General features: G+C 32.3%; 1 protein-coding gene and 1 long non-coding RNA gene across 15 annotated transcripts in view; both read right to left on the bottom strand.

The window, feature by feature from the left end:
- Nucleotides 1–20,907, bottom strand: part of LOC127725437 (tyrosine-protein kinase SRK2-like) — a 60,261-nt gene that overhangs the window by 29,171 nt on the left and 10,183 nt on the right. For 3 of the 5 annotated variants that reach the window (XM_052232401.1, XM_052232423.1, XM_052232409.1), the window contains 2 exons: nucleotides 7,003–7,237; nucleotides 6,136–6,156 (listed from right to left, as the gene is read on the bottom strand). In XM_052232401.1, the coding sequence (XP_052088361.1) occupies nucleotides 6,136–6,156; nucleotides 7,003–7,165 (184 nt within the window). In that variant the 5' untranslated portion in view covers nucleotides 7,166–7,237. Of the gene's footprint in view, nucleotides 1–6,135; nucleotides 6,157–7,002; nucleotides 7,238–12,438; nucleotides 12,548–20,907 lie in introns of those variants that run through there. The other 2 variants (XM_052232415.1, XM_052232432.1) reach the window with 2 other exon arrangements.
- LOC127725634 (uncharacterized) lies at nucleotides 1,083–5,585 on the bottom strand. 10 transcript variants are annotated; one of them, XR_007993077.1, is made up of 7 exons: nucleotides 4,066–5,585; nucleotides 3,896–3,963; nucleotides 3,794–3,861; nucleotides 3,662–3,746; nucleotides 3,067–3,457; nucleotides 2,761–2,964; nucleotides 1,083–2,659 (listed from the first exon to the last, which is right to left on the bottom strand). It is a non-coding gene; the product is annotated as an uncharacterized LOC127725634 (long non-coding RNA). The 10 variants fall into 10 exon arrangements; XR_007993076.1 differs by having other exon boundaries at nucleotides 2,761–3,457; nucleotides 4,066–4,184; nucleotides 4,219–5,585; XR_007993071.1 differs by having other exon boundaries at nucleotides 2,761–3,457.

The raw sequence follows: 20,907 nt of genomic DNA, 5'->3' as shown, positions 1-20,907 counted from the left end.
CTTTAAGCTGCATTTTTGACTTTCTTTATATAGAATTGAGCTATTTTAAAATTTACTAGTACAAAGGAAGCATACATTAAAATGAACAAATATACAAACATCAAAATAAAAGTATTTACATTTGTAACTGTATGAATCATTGTATATTTCAATCTTAAATTTATGCCATATGAGATTTCTCTACAAAAAAGTAAAATAACAAAAATACCAAACTCCAAAGAAAAATTCAAAACAGAAAGACCATTTTCAAATGGCAAAATCAAAAGCTCATATACATCATATGAATGGAAAACAACTGTCATATTCCTGACTTGGTACAGGCATTTCCTTATTTAGAAATGGTGGAAATTTCAATTTCAATTATTTTGGCAAACTATTAACAAATTACAACTGTGCATAATGACCCAGTATATTCTATAAACAGAATTGACATCCAACATTTAAGATAATAAAACCTCAATTGTGAGTGTGTTGCCCAATGAAGGAATTTTTCAGCTTCACAACAGAATAAATCTGACAACACAGATCAATTAAGAACTGTTTTGCAAATTTATTTCATCTTGATAATCGGTGCAATGAGGTCTGTCATAACGTAAGAACTTCAAATTTGTGTAAAGTTCAACCAGCAGAAATAATAATGTTCAGATATATCAAGGTGAAAAGCCTAACAAAGTGAAGCATCTAAATATACTTAAAATCAAGATTTGAAAAACTTTTGCATCTGAAAATGATCTGAAGCTCTCAAAACTTAAAAGTCTGAAACATTGCTGCTAAGAAGTCTGTGGCTCATTGTATTTTTCATGTTACATTAAATACTGTAAATTCAGAAATTATTGCAAGGTTTTTATTAATGCGAATAATGTGACTGGGTGAGTGTTGCAATAATAAGAACTTGCATTCTGATATCTGATACATATAACTGTATGTAGATTTTCAATAACTAATCTCACATTTTTGCCCTTTCTTTAAGAATCGCGCTAATAAATGCACTGATGATTTCTGAATTTACAGTAAACTAAAATATGCCATAATCATGTGAAGATCAACATTTTATCAAAACTGTAAATACATGTATTTATTTATTCATATTTATACATATACTTGTAAACACAGGAATCTATTTCACCATATATATATATTTATTTTTACTTTCATCACATTCAAATAAACAAAAAAGTTTTCAGTTTTCATTCACATAAACACAAATGACAGGAAAACATGACCCAAAAAATGCATAATTTACCTATAGATTAAGGAAAGGCAATAATAAAATAAAAATGAAAAAAACTTCCCCTAAATATAACATTTCATTACACTTTTCCTGAACATCAATTGTAGGAAAGGGCTAGTGTAACAAGTCATCTCCCGGTACACGTCGTAGTACACAAAAGGACATTAAATTAACTACAACATATTTAATTTGTGTATATGAATTTTTGTAAATGCTGCTTTATTATTAGTTCCTAAACAAATGTGAAATATAAGAAGACCCTTGAACAAATGTGTAACTTTAACCCTTGGTTTAATCAACAGCATAAAATTATAGACATATCTATAACCATTTACTTACTTAATTTGTTTTCGGAGGGGGGGTACTACCGGTAGTGTAGATCTTTTCAGAAAGAGAGCCCTCAGTATCTGGTGGATAGTTGTCTCATTGGCAATCATAACACATATCCTTATTTCTCACATTTCTTGAAAAAAAAACTGTATGGATATTCATTACTACACTAGACATGTTAAAAAAAAACTACAAGGTTTGATATGAAACTGATAACCTAGAAGTCAGCTTGATATAAAGAGGAAACAGCATAAAGGTAAAGACAAGTATACAATTCTACATAATCTGAAGGCCAATTTTCTACAAATTTGCAAATATATTTGAAACCATTCTTTGATATGTAGTATAATCTATTCCTAATCTTCCTACAGGAGGTTTTGGGAGGTTGTGGCGCCCTGCACCATTTTTTGTACAAATTTTTGGTACCATGCCCTTTTCTGTCGTATTTTAAAGACAGTTGCACTATCAAGATTCTATTTGCTGCTTCTAGAAGTGACAATTCTATTCCAAAAAGGAATTGAATTAGTAACCTAATAAACATATCTTTATTTCTTAACTAAATATGAAACAATGGTATATTTTGATTAAATCCCTATCCATAACAGTGCCTTTATATCTATGTAAAGGGTGCCAAAAAAGAGTAGTCCTTCATGTAAAGGTTGATGCCCTGAAAGTGTAGCCAATCCCGCTTAGAGTGTTCTTCAAGAAAAAAATTACCCTGCTCTTTTTAAAAGCTGCAGGAAACACTAAAACTGTGCTACTATTATAGAATTTAGAGCCTATGTCAGACACCTCATCAGTGGTTGTCTATAGTCATAATATACCTTATCCCATGTCAGACACCTCATCAGTAATTGTCTATAGTCATAATATACCTTATCCCATGTCAGACACCTCATCAGTAATTGTCTATAGTCATACTATACCTTATCCCATGTCAGACACCTCATCAGTGGTTGTCTATAGTCATACTATACCTTATCCCATGTCAGACACCTCATCAGTGGTTGTCTATAGTCATAATATACCTTATCCCATGTCAGACATTTCATCAGTGGTTGTCTATAGCCATAATATACCTTATCCCATGTCAGACATCTCATCAGTGGTGGCTATAGTCATAATATACCTTATCCCATGTCAGACATCTCATCAGTGGTTGTCTATAGTCATAATATACCTTATCCCATGTCAGACACCTCATCAGTGGTTGTCTATAGTCATAATATACCTTATCCCATGTCAGACACCTCATCAGTGGTTGTCTATAGTCATAATATACCTTATCCCATGTCAGACACCTCATCAGTGGTTGTCTATAGTCATAATATACCTTATCCCATGTCAGACATCTCATCAGTGGTTGTCTATAGTCATAATATACCTTATCCCATGTCAGACATCTCATCAGTGGTTGTCTATAGTCATGTCAGACACCTCATCAGTGGTTGTCTATAGTCATGTCAGACACCTCATCAGTGGTTGTCTATAGTCATGTCAGACACCTCATCAGTGGTTGTCTATAGTCATAATATACCTTATCCCATGTCAGACAACTCATCAGTGGTTGTCTATAGTCATGTCAGACACCTCATCAGTGGTTGTCTATAGTCATGTCAGACACCTCATCAGTGGTTGTCTATAGTCATGTCAGACACCTCATCAGTGGTTGTCTATAGTCATAATATACCTTATCCCATGTCAGACAACTCATCAGTGGTTGTCTATAGTCATGTCAGACACCTCATCAGTGGTTGTCTATAGTCATGTCAGACACCTCATCAGTGGTTGTCTATAGTCATGTCAGACACCTCATCAGTGGTTGTCTATAGTCATGTCAGACACCTCATCAGTGGTTGTCTATAGTCATAATATACCTTATCCCATGTCAGACATCTCATCAGTGTTTGTCTATAGTCATGTCAGACACCTCATCAGTGGTTGTCTATAGTCATGTCAGACACCTCATCAGTGGTTGTCTATAGTCATGTCAGACACCTCATCAGTGGTTGTCTATAGTCATGTCAGACACCTCATCAGTGGTTGTCTATAGTCATGTCAGACACCTCATCAGTGGTTGTCTATAGTCATGTCAGACACCTCATCAGTGGTTGTCTATAGTCATAATATACCTTATCCCATGTCAGACATCTCATCAGTGGTTGTCTATAGTCATGTCAGACACCTCATCAGTGGTTGTCTATAGTCATGTCAAACACCTCATCAAGACACCTCATCAGTGGTTGTCTATAGTCATGTCAGACACCTCATCAGTGGTTGTCTATAGTCATGTCAGACACCTCATCAGTGGTTGTCTATAGTCATGTTAGACACCTCATCAGTGGTTGTCTATAGTCATGTCAGACACCTCATCAGTGGTTGTCTATAGTCATGTCAGACACCTCATCAGTGTTTGTCTATAGTCATGTCAGACACCTCATCAGTGGTTGTCTATAGTCATTTCAGACATCTCATCAGTGGTTGTCTACAGTCATGTCAGACACCTCATCAGTGGTTGTCTATAGTCATGTCAGACACCTCATCAGTGGTTGTCTATAGTCATAATATACCTTATCCCATGTCAGACAACTCATCAGTGGTTGTCTATAGTCATGTCAGACACCTCATCAGTGGTTGTCTATAGTTATGTCAGACACCTCATCAGTGGTTGTCTATAGTCATGTCAGACACCTCATCAGTGGTTGTCTATAGTCATGTCAGACACCTCATCAGTGGTTGTCTATAGTCATGTCAGACACCTCATCAGTGGTTGTCTATAGTCATGTCAGACACCTCATCAGTGGTTGTCTATAGTCATGTCAGACACCTCATCAGTGGTTGTCTATAGTCATGTCAGACACCTCATCAGTGGTTGTCTATAGTTATAATTTACCTTTAAGAATTTGGTGATGATGGCATATCTTGAAAAAAGAATAAGTTGGATAAGGCTCTAATATGGCCCCCTATTTCTTGCTAAATTTTGAATATGGATTATTATCCAATAAATTGATAATAGATATTTTAATTTATTTTTTTTTGGAAAATCTGTATTCCTCTCATGACTTCACAAATAGCACAACTTTTGATTTTCCTCAAAATAATTCAATGAATATGGATGAATTTCCATTTCCATTGGTTTTTCTAACCAGAAGCATTTTTTGACTTTATGTTTGGTATATAAAATTACATATCTGACTTGAATATTAAGGGCATTGAACCCTGCACTTTATGTTTCATAAGACTGTAATGTGGTTGAAATCAAGAAGATTTTGTCATGTTTCAACATACTCTCTATGTTGGCCTGTTTGGGGTGTAAATATCAACGCTTTATAAATAAGAAAATCTCATCCAAAATAGTTATATTTCAATTTCTTTCATGTCTATTCATCAACTTGAAACACTTTTTATCTTGAAAGAATGCACTTAATATTGGGGGCCAAAAAGGGAACTTGAAACACTTTTTATCTTGAAAGAATGCACTTAATATTGGGGGCCAAAAAGGGAACTTACTCCTTTTATTCAAATTTTTTTCATCACTTTCCTAAACTCAGGGAAAAAAGGGAATGATATATTGTATTGACAATGATCTTTGGTTAAAACCATACATGCATTGTACCGGTATGTTAAATTCTAGATAAGTTTTCATTTTTGTGTTGGTTGGTTGTTGTCTGATTGAGTATACCTCACATTTTTTATTCGTACCAATGAAGTAAAATGCAAATCCAATCAGATTCATCATGGTCATAGAAAAGGCAAAAACTAGCTTTGGCCTGAAGAATCAACTGGCTGTAATGTCATTTCTGTGACGTAATAGAAGAAGTATTAGCAATTATCGATTAATTTCATAAACAGTTTGGCTAAATTATAGGCACAAATTCTACAATGACTATTGCATTGCTGAATGTTTGAATGATTGAAAGAAATGGTATAAACTGTATATGACATAGCCATTTATTTGCAGGGGCATAAAAACAGGCAGCACTTCAGTAAAAGTTTAAACCTAAGTTTACCCCTCTTTTACCAACAATATGGCTAAGAAGATACAGAAAAATCACATAGTGATATTAAGTAAGGAGGGTCTTACCTTTTATTAATGGTTTGATATATATCATTTATAAAGGGGTACCATAAACTATATATATAGACATTTGTTAAGAGGTTAATTTCATTTCTGAATGGTTATGTCACCTGCTTATTTCAATAATACAAAAGCATTTAAATAATACTATTGAAGCAGTTCTTTATATTAACGGTTAGAAGTGTTCAGATAAACTAAGAAAGATGTCAATAACTTTAAATGCTATTTCAATAAAAAGCAAAGCTACATATATTTTTCAGATTACATAATTGCACTTAAGTTGTGGTATCATAGAGAATACCACTGACTTTAAAATTAGTACAACTCTTTTAAAACTAAGTATTATCTGTTACCAAGCAAAAGCTGGTTATGTTTATATAAACAAACACTTTAAGTCAGCCAAAGCTCTAAAATATAGTCACATATAGATAAATAATAATATTACAGGGAAGGTAAAACACTGATAACCTCCACACTCTAGGTCAAACATTCCTACCTTTATCATCTGAAGCTGCACCTACAGAAACAGAATTTTCTTCAATAGCTGTAGCACCATTTGGAATATCAATTCGAGGTTTATTAACTGAAGACTTTTTCTTCTTATCCTCTTTCGGTTTTCTTTTTGATTTAGAACTTTTATTTCCCATATTTAAAGTTTATACCAAGTGAACACAAAATTCTCCACTTCCTGGTATGTGTAATTTAAATTACATGTAAACCAACAAATCAATACAATATGTGTAGTCAACAATGACCACTTATTAAATGTCTATATTTACATGTGTAGGCAGACAAATTAAAAATAAGAAGTGGAAAGTTAACTGATACAGGATATTAATCAACTAGGGATTACAAGTATCAAGAAATAGGGAAAGGTTAAACAGTAAATACTCCTGTGGTCAAAAATATACATATATGTTCATGAATTTAATACACCTTTGGACCTTGCAGTTATAATTACTGAGTCAACCAATTATATAAAAGTATATAAATACTCTCACATTTTTTAGTTAATTGGCAGAGATATAGGTTGGATTTTCATGACAAAATCCAATGAATATAATCACTGTATACTTAAATTTACACTGAGGAAATAATAATTACATTATTGATACTCACAAGTCTTACATTAAATATTAGACAGCTAATAGATTACATTAAATATTAGACAGCTAATAGATTAACAATATATAGGACCATGAATAATTTTCAATTCATAAAAACACTTTAATTTATATATTTTGAACAAGTTAACCAAAATATCATATCTAAGGTTCCATTATGGAAAATGTCCATGAATAATGTAAAAAGCTCTGAATTGTATTGATATCAAAGAATTGTTGAAATACAGCCCATAACTTACCAGATGACTGTTCATTGGAAGCAGAAATATTCTTTGGTATTGTTGGGTCCTGTGTATAGCGTTTATTCTCCTTTTTCTGTGATTCGTCAGTTCCATTTTTATTTGATAAATCACTAAATTCAACAGGCTTATCCTCTGTGTTTTTCGAACAACAAGCTCCCATTGTTATCAGTTCACATAAGTAATTCTTTGTTACAACCTTTTAGAATCAATCACAAAATTTCAGCTTGGGCATCTGAAAGATACACAGACATGTAAATAAATGTACCTATATAAATCTATGAAAGACTATATATATGGTGTAATAGGTTACAGTGTTTACAAGTATATGTACTACTCAAAATGAAAAATAAAGGTGCATATTTGTAATCAAATAGGTATCAAAAACGTATGTTCTATATCTTTTGATATGTATAAGGCTATAACTATCACATCTATATTATTTAGAAAAATAGAGATATATATTGTGTGATGAAGAATTGCTTACTTTTTTTTTAAAAGAAAGTTTTCCTTTTCTGTCATGAATTAATTATTTTATTGCTAGTCTGAATAAAAATCTTAATATAATTTAGAATATTTTTGTTCCTCATATTATTTGGTATTATGCAGGATATAAGCTTTATATCTAGAAACTACAAGTACAAAATGTTTGTATGAAAATTTTTTATTTGTATTTAGCTCGCAGTCAAACTGATTTTTCAAAATTGCTGTCCAAAAAGATTTCAGCAAGGTATAACTGCTAAATGTAGCAACAGTGAATGACAGCTGTCACTAGGCATTGGGCAATACTGGCCCTTCATTATTTCAGAAATATTTAAGACTATCTTCAGTCTGTTTAGGAGGAAAGATCTATATATATATTTGTTATATAGATTGCCTAACAATGTAATTTTAACACACTATTTAGTATGTAAATATAAGAATGTTTAAAATATTTACAAAATGATGAAAATAAACGCAATATTTCGCTAGACTAACTAGCTTTATCAAGCGTGCATCTATCCAGGTGAAATCGGATGTAGATGATAAGAAACTTTTGCAGCTCAATGTATATGTTGCACTTGAATTTAGCTGCCTTGAAAATAATAAATAATTTGAATGAAGTTCAAGATTTTTACAAAATTGGTAGTTGAAGTTAGCAACGTCCATTGGCCAATATTACAGAATAAAAAGGACGATGCTGTGTACTAAATTATTCTTTATCTTTCCTGTATCTTTTCTCATCTTTTTCGTTAAGACCATCAGGTTCTAAAGTGTGGAGTTGGTGGATCCAAAAATTTTCTCTTCTCCTTCTCGCCGTGGTGTCCCACCCGAGTGGGACACCACGGCGAGAAGGAGAAGAGAAAATTTTTGGATCCACCAACTCCACACTTTAGAACCTGATGGTCTTAACGAAAAAGATGAGAAAAGATACAGGAAAGATAAAGAATAATTTAGTACACAGCATCGTCCTTTTTATTCTGTAATATTGGCCAATGGACGTTGCTAACTTCAACTACCAATTTTGTAAAAATCTTGAACTTCATTCAAATTATTTATTATTTTCAAGGCAGCTAAATTCAAGTGCAACATATACATTGAGCTGCAAAAGTTTCTTATCATCTACATCCGATTTCACCTGGATAGATGCACGCTTGATAAAGCTAGTTAGTCTAGCGAAATATTGCGTTTATTTTCATCATTTTGTAAATATTTTAAACATTCTTATATTTACATACTAAATAGTGTGTTAAAATTACATTGTTAGGCAATCTATAATTTTATTTGTGTAATTGAATTAATCCCTGTACTGATTAATCCACACTCCCATAGATTTGTATGTCATGTGCTGCTATTTATAGGCACTTATATTTGTTATATATATATATATATATATATATATATAACAAATATGATTTGTCTTGCTTAAGTAACACATTTTCTTCAAAAACCACTGTAATCACCTAAGACACACATTTAAGAAATTGATTGAAGTTTTTGAGGTATTTATAACCTTTATGAGACATGTTATTACAGTCATTACAGTGATATACATGTGTACCTGTCTGGCCTTCAGCAACATGAATCAAACTCACAAAAGAAAAATAAATTAGAGTTCTTTTCTGTCGGTCACACAAAATTTATAAATTTCTTAAACAAATATGAATGATTTTTTCCAATTCAACACAGGGGTTGGTCCAGGATTGTTGAAAGGGGGGTATAATTCCATAAAACTGAAGAAATACCTGCAGAGAGTAGCCAAGTGAAAAAAATTTGGATTATCTTCTGCTAAAAAATTATATATTATCCAATCAAAAGGAGGGGGGTTAAGCCCTCTATGCCCCCTTCCCTCTAAATCTGCCACAGCAACATGTGAGTTCTTCATTGAGAAAAACTCTTAAATAAAAAGGGCTTTTGTGAGTCATCAGTACAACTATCTTGTCCTCCTGCACTTTTTTATGTTTTGAAATGTAGGACAAGCCTTTTTGACAACAAACAAGTGTAGAAATATTTTAGCCCTGTAGTCAAACCTGCTTCAAAGGTTGGCTCTATTAAGGTTCATGTGGACCCTTTGGGTAAAATGGCTGCATTTTCACCTCAAAATTTACTCTGAGTACAGACAAACCCGTGTATCTGTAAAAGTTTTAAGGCATAGTATGCCCTAGACAAATAAAATTCAAATACATTTTATGTTTTAGAAAATTAAAAACAGGATTTTGCAGTGCACTTTTTTTCATTCCTCCAGAAGGTGCCAAAATAAACTAACTTGTGAAAGAGGTTTGAGAACTTCCCCACAGGTAATAATTAAAGTGAACTGTATTGATTGGCATGGACAATAGATGGACAATAGATAACTGACAATAATTGGTGATTTAAACTGTGTACCTAGTAAGTGGATTATATCAAGTGAAACTCAACTGTTTGTTAATTTTATCATCTTCTGCAGGGATGAAAAAAAGTGCATTGCAAAATACTGTTAAGTTTTAAATTTTCTAAAACATACAATGCATTTGAATTTTATTTATCTAGGGCATGCTATTTCTGAAAACTTTTCCAGATGAACAGGTTTGTCTGTACTCAGAGTACATTAGAGGTGAAAACGCAACCATTTTAGCCAAAGGGTCCACATGAACCTTAAGGAAAACCTGTTATGTCATGTCACTCTGTAGTAAAACCTGTTATGTCAGGTCACTCTGTAGTAATACCTGTTATGTCAGGTCACTCTGTAGTAATACCTGTTATGTCAGGTCACTGTTGTAATACTTGTTATGTCAGGTTACTCTGAAGTAATACCTGTTATGTCAGGTCACTCTGTAGTAATACCTGTTATGTCAGGTTGTAGTAATACTTGTTAAGTCAGGTCACTCTGTAGTAATACCTATTTTGAACAACAATTCAACGGTTACCTAATTATAAGGACACAAAGAAATTTTTACCATAAGCATGATAAAAGAGATAGGTTTATCAACTAATGAGAATTGAATATTGCTTGATATCTACTCTCATTTGTAAAATTCAATTACAATAATAAACTTGCAAAAGACTTGTTCATTATTAAATTGAAATTAAACAACTTGAGTTGATATCAAGCTATATCCAATTCTCACTCCTAATGAAACCTATTATTATCTCTATGTCCTTAAAATTTTGCTTTGATCTTTGTATATGTAACAGTATGATAATTTTCCATCTGAGTGTTAATAGTTTTTCTCATTTGAGTACAGTGAGAACAACATGATGTCTTTAGGCTACATCACTGTTTTGAAATAAATAAATGGAGAATGTGTCCCCATGGACACAGATGATGCCCCCGCTTGCATACAACATTATAAAGGGACATAACTCAAGAACAATAAAAGTGACGCTACCCAAATTTGTACTTGATCTTAGTTTTGTGGTAATAAGCATTTTGTATAGGTTTCATGCTTGGTTGGGGCAAACTTAAGTTACAGAACGGAAATTAAAAATTTTGCAATTTTTTTATTTATAAAGGGGCATAGCTCAATAATGGTTAAAGTGACACTACCCAAATTCAACTTGATCTGTGTTTTATTAGTGGAAGGCAATATTAAACATTGCATTGTATAAAGCATTGATTGTAGTTGATTCAACTATAATCAAGGACAAAGGAAGATAACTCCAACTTTAAAAATTACTTGAACAATGACATCATTGATATTTTTAGAAAAAAAAATGAAAAATTTAGCAATTTTTCCATTTATAAAGGGGCATAACTCTAGAACGGTTAAAGTGACGCCACCAAAATTCAAACTTGATCTGTGTTTTGTAATAATAAGCATTGTGTATAAGTTTCATAACATTTGGTTGAGGCAAACTTAAGTTAGAGAACAGAAACCAATTTTGGGACGTACGGACAGACGGACAAGGGTAAAACTTAATGCCCCCTCCGCTTCGACGGGGCATAAAATTAGAGATTAACAGATTATCCATGGTCTTTCAAATAGAGGAAGTTTCTCTACATATCTCATCTTAGGGCTATCACCCTTAGATGAGATTTTAGCTGAGAAACTTCCTCTCATTTTCAGAACCAAAGATATCTATAATTACGTTTTATATCAAAAACTGACAAACTTTTTTTGAATTATTGTAAAAAAATGGCTCCATGGCAATATTTACTGTGTTGTCAGATACAATTTATTGCATGTAAGTGGCATTAACCAGCTTTCAATACATAATAAGGCTTCACCAAATAACTAAAAAAGTATAACTCTTCAGTCTTGTATAAAGGGAGCAAAAATCTTTATTAATATTATTTACTTTAAATTGGAAATAAAGAATTGAGTAAAGTAAGTGAGATGTCACTTTTATATCAAAACTTCTTTATTTTTTTACTTTCTGTTTTTTTATACTTCTGGGTTACATCTACTCTATATATATATATCATGGTCTGGATGGGAGGTTCTTCATTTCTGTATTCTTTAATTTTTTAGGTCATTTTTCTCTATTCTTTACATTTTTTGCCCATTATTCTCTATTCTTTGTATTTCAGCACCCCATTATTCTCTATTCTTTGTATTTCAGCACCCAATTATTCTCTATTCTGTATTTTTTTGCCCTATTATTCTCAATTCTTTTTTTTGTGTCCATTTATCTCTAGATTTAGCCCATTGTTTTCTATTCTGTAAACCCCATCCACATCCTTATATATTGTTAAAAACTGTATTTTATATAGTTAACCTTCTTCCAATGCAAAGTTTTATTTTGTGGAAATTTTAACATAAGGACCCGTCAAAAAATTTTAAATCTCCGATCGATATGGGCCAATATCAATGAACAAGAATGTGACATATCACATATCAGAGATATTTTGTACCTAAAAGCTTAATCTATATTATACGTTGTAGTTTAAGTACAAAACTAATATGAAAGTAAAATTTTATTTCGTAGAACCAAAAAATTGAGAGTTATCAAATAAGGCAATATGAACTGACTTACCACAAATTGGTAAAAAAAAATGAAAAATTATATCCCCAACAAAATAATGTATTTAGATATAATCTATTATAGACCAGGAAGTAGATGTTGATAGGAGTGTGAAAGAAATGATAAAGAGGCACAACACTTATACATCCTTCAAAGGGGATTTATACATGTATCCCATCGTATACATGTACAGCAATTGAAACCTCTTCAAAACTTCATATATTAATATAAATGCATATAAACGATATACTGATAGGTTACATGGTACAAAAATATTACGCACTAAATATATTTTATGTATCCTTCAGGCATCCTTTGACATTTTAATATATAGTTAAAAGTGGGCTAACATGCATAACTTGAAAGAAAGATCAAATTTTAGTCAAAAATTATTTCTTTGTTATATATAATTTGTCAATTTGAACTCATAAAAAATACAGACTGGAATGAACCAACAACTGGTATTACTCTTCAATAAAATAGAATCCCTGAATTGGATACCACTGGTAAAAAGGGTTAATATGATAGAACATATAAATCGTAGAACCTCTTAGGTTTCTAGATTCCATAATAGATTGAATATGCAGTTTATAGTAATATAAATTAGAAAATGACATAAATTATCCTGCAACAAAACTCAAAATACAACCCACCATTATGGCACCATATACAGTCTACAACTGTTAACCCTTCTTAGAAGAAAAGATTATGAAGACACCTTATCAAGTGTTTACCTCAAATGATCAAGAGATGTACTTAATTCTCAATGATACAAGTAACATGAATGTAATAAGGATGTAGATTATTACAAAGGTCCACACAGGGAAGTTTTTATAACACATCACTGCACATTTACATTTAGATATATATGAGGGTCTGGATATGGGGTCAATCATTTCTTTAGACTTCATTTTTTAAGACCAATTTTCTCTATTCATTATTCATTTTGCCCATTAATCTCTATTCTTTGTATTTTAGCACCCTATTAATCTCTATTATTTTAGTTTTTTGCCTATTTTTCTCTATTCTTTTTATAAGCTTTTTTTCTGCACTTTTTGGTCATTATTCTCTATCAACCATCCATACCATCATATATATGTACAGATAAAGGCAGGAAACAATTTTTACAGTCACACTGAAACATTTTTTAACACGAAAAATATTAAATTTTCGAAAAAAATGAGTAAAACTAAATTAAATATATCCCCTTCCTATAATGTAATTGCTGACCTTAATTATGCTTATTTGTGTGACCAAAGTTTTGACCAAACATGATTAATCAACAATTTTTATATTTCCAATTGAATTGACAGACAAATAGGACAGACAAATTTGTGACAGTGTGTAACATCAACTAATTTGTATGAATCACAGGAGATGTAGGGTATACCTCATTAAGACAGCAACACACCAACAAAAATAACCAATTGGTACCTAGAGGGCAACATTCATTCTTTAACAACAGAGAGGTGTTCACATAATATGTCAAGCTATAAATCACCCTGAGTCTCGGAAAAGTTGTAAATAAATGAAAGAGAAACTAACATAGATCTGCCATTAACACCAATTTATCAAAATTACCAAAAACATTTGATACATGTTATGTATTTTACAATAAGTTTCTAACATTGTCAGATATTGCCATCAACAATCCAGTAAATATCTTGCAGTGGCGGATTTAGACCCAGGCCCCCCTTTTGTGGAAAAAATTTGATTGATTATTTAGGGAATCACTGAAGCATGACTGAAGCAGGCCCCCTCTTAGGCAGTCAGTGGGCCACCCCCTTATGAAAATTTATGGATCTGCCACTGTCTCTCACTGCCACAACTCCATTACCTAAGACCAGCATTTGATACATGTTATGTATTTTACAATAAGTTTCTAACATTGTCAGATATTGCCATCAATAATCCAGTAAATATCTCTCAATGCCACAACTCCATTACTTTAGACCAGCATTTGACCAATTATATAACATGTATAAGTTGATCCACAATTATTTGAGTTGACACACATAATGGAAGGAAAAGGTACAATTTGGGACCAGATTAGCCTATAAATTAAAAGTATTGCAAACTCTTCCTGATTAGAATAAGTTAATGATGAATCTTTCAACTTTAATATATTTAAATTTTTTTTTTTTTTAAATGTTTGTTTTTTGTGGGTTTTTCAGTCAGAATATGACGATAAAATGGAAAAACTACACAAAAATCGACAATTTAATCACAAAGTACATATAGCACTCAACCCTTTACCAAAAGGTATTCACAGCAGCTTGCCTATTTTGCTGATAACTGGAAAATCTCCCTAATGAAGTTACAATCAAATTATGTAATGTAGAGCAAGTTGATATTTATATGTTCTTGTAAAGTCAATCAGACATTTAAAAAGGATGAATAATGGTATTGTACATTATTTTGGGGTTAATTTACATGGCTCATTAAGCTTAAAAATTAAATTTACTGAAATTCATTTATTGGCTAATGGGGAAATATCAAGAATAGGAATATTAGCTTATTGCTCAGAAAGTTTTGATTGTCTATCTTAATACACTTATTTAAAACATGGGTTTTGAATCAGTAGATCTATAGGATACATGTGAATAAACATGGCTTTTTTTATATCCCTTAATGTACCTCAAAGAGAAGAAGTTTCTAATTTAGTTAGTAACTTCCTTTATCTATTTAAGTTAACTGTTGAATTTCTATGAATTATGATGTCAGGTTAAAATAAAATAAATGGAGAATGTGTCCCCATGGACACAGATAAAGCCCCCCCTTGCATACAACATTATAAAGGGACATAACTCAAGAACGATAAAAGTGACGCTTCCCAAATTTGTACTTGATCTGAGTTTTGTGGTAATAAGTATTGTGTATAGGTTTCATAATGTTTGGTTGGGGCAAACTTAAGTTACAGAACGGAAACTAAAAATTTAGCAATTTCTTTATTTATAAATGGGCATAACTCGATAATGGTTAAAGTGACGCCACCAAAATTCAACTTGATCTGTGTTTTGTGGTAATAAGCATTGTGTATAAGTTTCATAACATTTGGTTGAGGCAACTTAAGTTAGAGTACGGATAGTAAAAATTTTGCATTTTTTTCCATTTATAAAGGGGCATAACTCGAGAATGGTAAAAGTGACCCCACCAAAATTCAAACTTGATCTGTATTTTGTGGTAATAAGCATTGTGTAAGTTTCATAACATTTGGTTGAGGCAAACTTAAGTTATAAAACGGAAACTAAATTTGTTTTCCATTTTTCCATGTATAAAGGGGCATAACTCTAGAACGGTTAAAGTGATGCCACCAAAATTCAAAATTTGACCTGTGTTTTGTGGTAATTAGCATTGTGTATAAGTTTCATAACATTTGGTTGAGGCAAACTCAAGTTAGAGAACGGAAATCAATTTTGGGACGTACGGACAGACATACCTACGTACAGACGGACAAGGGTAAAACTTAATGCCCCCTCTGCTACGGCGGGGGCATAAAAAAGCTAGGAAATTTGTTGGATACATGTACTTCACTAATTTCCCTTCGGTAAAATAAGAAGGTTTTTATTCACTTTTGAAAATTTAATACATTTTGTTCAGAAGATCTTTGCTCTCCATACAATGTCCTTCCTCTAAGAGAAAATGAATTCTATAATTTAAAAAGAAACTATCTGATTCATAGCCTTGAATATTTTCAGACACAACCTGAAATCTTGTGCAGAAACAGACCATAACACATATTGATGAATAATACAGTTAAAAGATTTTAAAATGTGAGATCATGCAGCAAGTATGCATTCAACCTATTACAGTTTCTACAAAAAATACATAAAATGGGTAAAAAAGGTTAATCAGGGGCAATAACTCCTAAACCTAAAAGAGTTGGTTGACAATTTCAGCAATGTTGACTTATTTGTAGACCTTCTTATGAATTTCAAAGTTTTACTTTATCTACTTAATTTTTTTTAAAAACCAATGCAAAAATGGAGAAAAATCATCATTCAAGGGAAATAACTCCTATAATGAGTAGATTGACGATTTTGGTCAAGTTGCCTAATTTGTAGATCTTATGGACTATTGTGCTGAATAGTTTTGCTATTTACTGTTTCTTTTATCTATTATAGTTTCTGCAAAAAACACAAAAATGGGAAAAAAAAACATCTTTTTAGGGGCAATAACTCATCTAAGGGGTCAATCGAAGATTAAGAACATGTTGACTAATTTGTAGATTTCTTTAACAATGGAGACTGTTCAGACCTGCCAACTATCCCAATTTATGGGGGATATCACCCATGAGAGGTGTTCCCTGAACTTTTAAAATTCAGAAGATGGTAACAATTTTTGCATTTAACTCAATTCTTTAGAACCTCACAGTGAGTTAACAAACCTATTGAGGTTATGCATACTGTCATAACTTTTGCAGAAAAAATAAGTCAGGAAAAATGAGAGAAACTTTTCAAACAATTCCATAATAGCAGGTGCACAACTTCAACATGTGTGCAATCTTCCTGTGAAGTTTCATGGATCTCGGTTGAAAATTGTAGGAGGAAATGATTACAAAAATAAGCTACCCTCTTGCAAAAATTTTGCAGAAAAAAGACTTAGTTCCCAAGGGGAAAATGTGAAAAAATTCCTCAAACAATCCGATAATTCCTCAAACAATCCCATAATAGCAGGTGCACAACATCACCATATGTGCAATCTTCCTGTGAAAGTTTTAAGGATCTGGGTTGAAAACTTTAAAGAGGAGTTGTTTACACAAATAAGGTAGTTTTCCCTGCCCACCCATATGATCAACATCCCCATACTAGAAGCTGGTTATGGATTTCGTTCAACACAGGGCCAACTCAGTCGAAAAAAGATAAAAAACTCAAATGGCAGGGTTATGCAGATTGTTTCTTAAACAATGGAGTATACTCTATACTTAAGTTTTAAATATTTGAAGAATGACTAAGTTCCCAAGTCTGGAAAAATGAGAATTTAATTCCTCAAACAAAACAATAATAAAAGGTGCACAATTTCAACATATGTGCAATCTTCCTATGAAGTTTCAGGGATCTGGGTTGAAAACTGTTGATTACGCAAAACTTGTACCCTCTTTCAAAAAATTTGCTGAAAATAGGTAAACTCCTATTACAGGTCAATTGATGATTTTGTCTATGCTGACTTATAGTTCTGGTAATTTTTACTGTTTAAAATTTTTCTCTTTCTTTTAAAAATTTCAAGATAACTTAAATAAAAAATAAATTTTCAAAAAATTTACATTTTAGGCAAAATGGATTGTCGTACATGCAGCTATTATGTTGAAAATTGTTTTGTAGATAAACCATGATCTGCTGATCATTTCGTCCCGTATCAGTTTTGCCCTAAGTGTTTTAGTTTTTGCAATATAATCTATTAAAAATTGATTTTTCTACAAATTTTAATGGGGAAATTTATGTAACAATTATCAGTTTTTCTTTAATTGCTTAAGTTTTTAAGATATAAACAAACCACTGCATTTTACCCCTATATTCTATTTTTAACTCCCTCAGGCAAAGCTGACCTTATTTTAAGGTACTTTTTCAAATGTTTCAGTTCTTTAATATATATCCTTGGCTTTCAAATATTCAGCTTTGAGCTTTCCTGATGAAGGTAAACCCAGAAAAGCACTTTGTACGCACGAAAATAAAGCACGGCTCACGCTAGCAGGCGACTTGTGCCAAGAAGTCACTTTCCCATCCATCACTTCGCTTTCTCTGACCGTCAAAAGCAACATCTAATCGCTGTGGTGTTCACAATAGTCGCCAAGTTGATTTAATTTTTTAACAACAGCAGCCAGGTTTGTTGATGGATCAAATGTAAAAAATACCATTAAAAAAAAAATATCCTAAAAAACATTCAGGTAAAGTTTTCCTACATTTGGCCCAGGAAATTTTTTATAAAAAGTTTGAAACGACAGACTGAGGCATGAAGAGGAAAAATCATGTGATAGCAAAAGCTCACATGGCCTTCAATTAAGCAAATTCAAGAGGAAAGTTGGCATGGCCAACCTACCGGTATGTTACCCCATGGACCATTGATGGGTGCTCCCAGACATAGCCAATAATTTGGCTAAAACGTAATAAAGTCATAATGATATATCAACCAAAATTGTTATAAATACTTTCTCCAGAACCCTAAAATACAAAAAACCTTTTTGAGAAACCATTTAAAAAATTTGGGCAGACTGGTCAATAACAAGGCTACAAAGAAAAAAAAAAATCTAATTCAAGAAATTTCATCTAGAAAACGAGATTCCGAAGTTTCAATCTATATATAGCTGTCATGTGTTTAAAATGCTTGCATGAGAGCTTTGATATACAAAAACCCCTTTTCTAGACCCCCTGCCTTGAAAACAAATTGGACAGGGGTTCCTTAAGGCATATGCCCATATGAATATTCCTGAAAAAATGAAAAGCCATTTTCAAAAGATCTTATCCAGAACCAAGATTTTAAAGAATTTTATACAATTTATAGCAGTCTATTTGTGTATCTGTGCCCTAACAAGTAGCAAAGGGAAACTGGAAAATTCATTTGTAAAGGAAAAAACAGATTTATTTCTATTATTTCATATTTTTAACACAAGTTATTTCCCTTTGTCAATTTTAGTCTGTTTGGTTGTGTTGGATGTATAAATATGCAGCCAGGTACTATCGGGATTGGGGACATTTAAATAGGCTGCCTCATGTAGGGTGTGTGCTATTAAAACACATTAAAGAACCCTTGCAACAACTCTCTGAGGAGTCCACACATGTACATTTAGGAGGCCTGTTGCAATGTAATATTTCTGTCTCTATTTGACATACTCTCATTTTCCAGTGGCAGTCCCAATTTCCCACCCTTCCTCCGGGTCAACCTACCAATTGTATAAATTGTTAATTTGTTATCATCCTGAATGTGCATCAAATATTTGCCTCTAGGCATAAAGCTACTAGCACTTATTCAATGTAACTAGGGATGTCAACTCGGTGAACAATTACTAATCGAGTACTCATTGGTTTTATCGAGCGATACTCAAGTACTCGCTCGGGAATATATCAACAACACGGAAACACGTATTTTACATTCTGTGGTTTTATGTTCAACGGACGGAAAACCATCTACATAAGTATCTGGGACAAGGAATTACACACTATAATTAATAGCTCATTACCTACAAGTACTAATTAATTAAAAAAATAATAATCTAATCAATATAATTTAATGAGCACCTATTTAAAAATCATAAAAAGGAAAAACAATATCAAACAATAGTATTTGGTAATCGTTAAGAAAACACATTTAATGCTTACAAAGGCGAAAGGATTAGAATTTTAATTTTTACTCACGGTCACCAGAGGATGCAAGGAATTTATAAGGTCTTTCCACTTTTCGTGGAAAGACCTTTTGTTTTTCTTCTGATTTTTTTTTTTTTTTTCTTCTGCCGTCTGAGATGCTTTTTTGTTTTACAACATATCGAAAGGATTTTTTGGCCAATGATGTTGTACAGTAATGGGGATTTCAAAACTCACCCTGTGTAACTGAACACTTATTCTTATAGGAGTTATCTCCCCGCGTCCCCTTTTTCTTGTTATCTTTAGATCTCTGAAACCGTAAAAGATTTTAACAAACTGTTTTCACCAAATTGTTCGTCTGCTCTTAAGAATGGTTTGGTTCAATTTAACTGATTTGATTGGATGACATCTCATGGGAGTTATTTTCCTTTGAAAATTTAACATAGGTGATATGTTGGATAAATTCATATATTATAAGTCACAGAGGCCTAAACTCTTTTGATATGAAGTCCTTGGTCCATTTGGAGGAAATTAAGGTCAAGGTCAAAGGTCAAGGTCATGTTCTAAATTTTAAAATTTGCTTGTTATCTTTATTCAAAAGAAACCGTCAAGTTTAATGATATGATGTGTTTGCCATGTAATTGTTTACGATAGGGCGCAACTTCAACCTGTTTAAGTCGAAGTGTTTTGGTCAACCCTTATAGAAGTTTTCTCCCCTTATGTAATTGAAATCAGCATAACACCTAAACCATACAAGTGAATGACCTGGGATCTTTCGATTTGAGATCACTGACTTATGACCTTGTAATTCAGATCAAGGTCAAAGGTCAAGGTCATGTTTTAAATTTTGATTTTGGCTTGTTATCACTTATTTTCAGAAATCTTGTAAGATATCGACAAAATATTTTTACAGAATTGTTAGTTGCGACATGTCGTAACACATAAGTTTTAGTTGAAAGGGTACGTAGAAATTTAATGGGAGTTTACGCCCCTTTTATATCTAGTATTAGTAGTATGGTAATATAACTCATTAACAATATATAGTAGAGGCCTAGAGTCTTTTGATTTGAGACCCTTGTTTCATGACCTTGAAATTGGGGTCAAGGTCAAAGTTTGATTTGACGTTCTATATTTTTAACCTTCGCTTTAACTTTTGATTTATACATAATAAACTTATGGGACTTTG

Source organism: Mytilus californianus, unplaced genomic scaffold, assembly GCF_021869535.1.
Source record: "Mytilus californianus isolate M0D057914Y unplaced genomic scaffold, xbMytCali1.0.p SCAF_1, whole genome shotgun sequence".
Classification (NCBI taxonomy): Eukaryota; Metazoa; Mollusca; class Bivalvia; order Mytilida; family Mytilidae; genus Mytilus; species Mytilus californianus.
Note: the sequence above shows the minus strand (reverse complement) of the source record. Positions and strands in the feature narration are given on the sequence as shown.